Below are 1836 nucleotides of genomic sequence, written 5' to 3'. Positions count from 1 at the left end.
TTCTTGCTGTTGGTGGGTGCTCTGTCCAACACCTGCTGTCTGTGGAGACAGAGGGATGTCCAGAGTGGGAGTGAAAGAGCTCCGAGTTACTCACAGTCTGTGCCAGCCTTGGGAAACCTCCTTGGCTTATTGAAATATTTGCTGTGTGGATTATGTTTATGTTGAATTCACTTCTTCTCATTTGCATTTCCTTTCATTTTGATGATGATGACTTTTTTTATTAGGATTAATTTTTTAAAAATGTTCTTCCCTGTAGGACACAGCTTAGGCTACGGCTTTGTGAACTACGTAACTGCAAAAGATGCTGAAAGAGCAATAAACACACTCAATGGCCTCAGACTTCAGTCAAAAACTATCAAGGTAGGAGTTTTTTCTATCTTCTCTGAAAATGGCATTGTAATAACTTCATTCTAGTGGTAAAACCTGTGTGCTCCCAACTGCTGGAAGGGTGAATCTGGGAGAAGAGTGTTTTTAAACAGCTTTGTATTCAAAGATTCCTTTTTTTTTAATTATTCCCACCATTTTTACAGCGGTAGAGGGACCATTCTGAATGGTTGCCAGGCTTTTAAAAAAATCCACGTACCTCTTGGATACTTCATGATGTTTATTTTAAATCTTGTTGCTACACATGCACTCCTTGTCCAGAACAACAGCTGTGCTGTGTGTGTGGGATTCAAACCTGCTAAGGTGATATTTGTAACTTTCTCTAGTAGCAGAAATTAAGACAGAAAATTGCACTTTAGCTGGTAAAGTCTTTTCATGAAGCTTTAAAAAATACACTTGACAGGACAAGCTCCCAATGTGGGCTGTGGTGACTTGACAGTGTCCAAACTTGGGATTCCTCACCACAGCAGATGTGTTTGCTGGGAGTGTTGGTATCGATCTGCTGCTGTCTCCTTACAGCAGTGCCAGTGTATTTGTTATCTGCTGGACGAACCCAAAATGAATGGAGTCATGTAGGGACGTGCCCTTTCTCCTTTTGTCAATCTTTCCTTCCCTCTCCTTGTTCCTTTTTTTTAAAACTCCAGTAAAAACGCCCGTGTTGTTAGTGGGGAATAAATGAAATTGGCTCGTGATAAAACAAATTGATCTCCTCTGTTAACACCCTGAGCGTACCTTTCCTTGTTTTAAAGGTTTCCTATGCCCGCCCAAGTTCTGAAGTTATCAAGGATGCTAATTTATACATCAGTGGCCTGCCCCGGTCGATGACACAGAAGGATGTCGAAGACATGTTCTCCCGCTTCGGGCGCATCATCAACTCGCGTGTGCTCGTGGATCAAACCACAGGTGAGCTCTGGTGCCTTGGCTGCAGTGAACTGGAGCATGTACGGCATGGTTAGTGTTCTTCTGACACTGGCAGTCCCTAAACTTAATTAAATTAGACTTCCACAAGCTAACCATGACATCTGGTGTCAACCAGTGATAGAGTTTTCACAGGATACCCTTGTCCAGTGGTTTGTTTTTTAAACAGAGAATGGTTCTGCTGCCTCCTTTGCTAGCTTGGAGCCCAAGCCTTGGATCGTATCAAAATAGGATTATTGTCATTTTTATCAGCTGCTGATTTGCCAGATCTCTCTTGCTCTGACACTTGCTGTCACTGCAGTGCAGTTGTGCTTCTGGGCCTTGTGTGTAACCTGGAGTGTTGACCTTGCCTTGACTTCACACACGTGCAGTTGTTGTCCACAGGCAAATTCCAGGCCACAGTTACAGATTTAAAAGCAAAACAATATGTTTTGTCTTTAAACTCACTCAGTTTTCTCATATTTTAAACCATTTGAGGTGTCTTACAGGCCTCTGTGGTTACTGCTAAGCAAAAGAATGAGTTTTATACACTTG

General features: G+C 42.4%; 1 protein-coding gene across 2 annotated transcripts in view; it reads left to right on the top strand.

Annotated features, from left to right (window-relative positions):
• Window positions 1–1836, top strand: part of ELAVL1 (ELAV like RNA binding protein 1) — a 45681-nt gene that overhangs the window by 27717 nt on the left and 16128 nt on the right. For both annotated transcript variants that reach the window (XM_017837018.1, XM_017837017.1), the window contains exons 3-4: window positions 257–360; window positions 1134–1287. In XM_017837018.1, coding sequence (XP_017692507.1) covers window positions 257–360; window positions 1134–1287 — 258 coding nt within the window. The remainder of the gene's footprint in view (window positions 1–256; window positions 361–1133; window positions 1288–1836) is intronic.

The sequence above is a fragment of the Lepidothrix coronata genome, unplaced genomic scaffold (assembly GCF_001604755.1).
Source record: "Lepidothrix coronata isolate B3197 unplaced genomic scaffold, Lepidothrix_coronata-1.0 Scaffold290, whole genome shotgun sequence".
NCBI lineage: Eukaryota > Metazoa > Chordata > Aves > Passeriformes > Pipridae > Lepidothrix > Lepidothrix coronata.
Note: the sequence above shows the minus strand (reverse complement) of the source record. Positions and strands in the feature narration are given on the sequence as shown.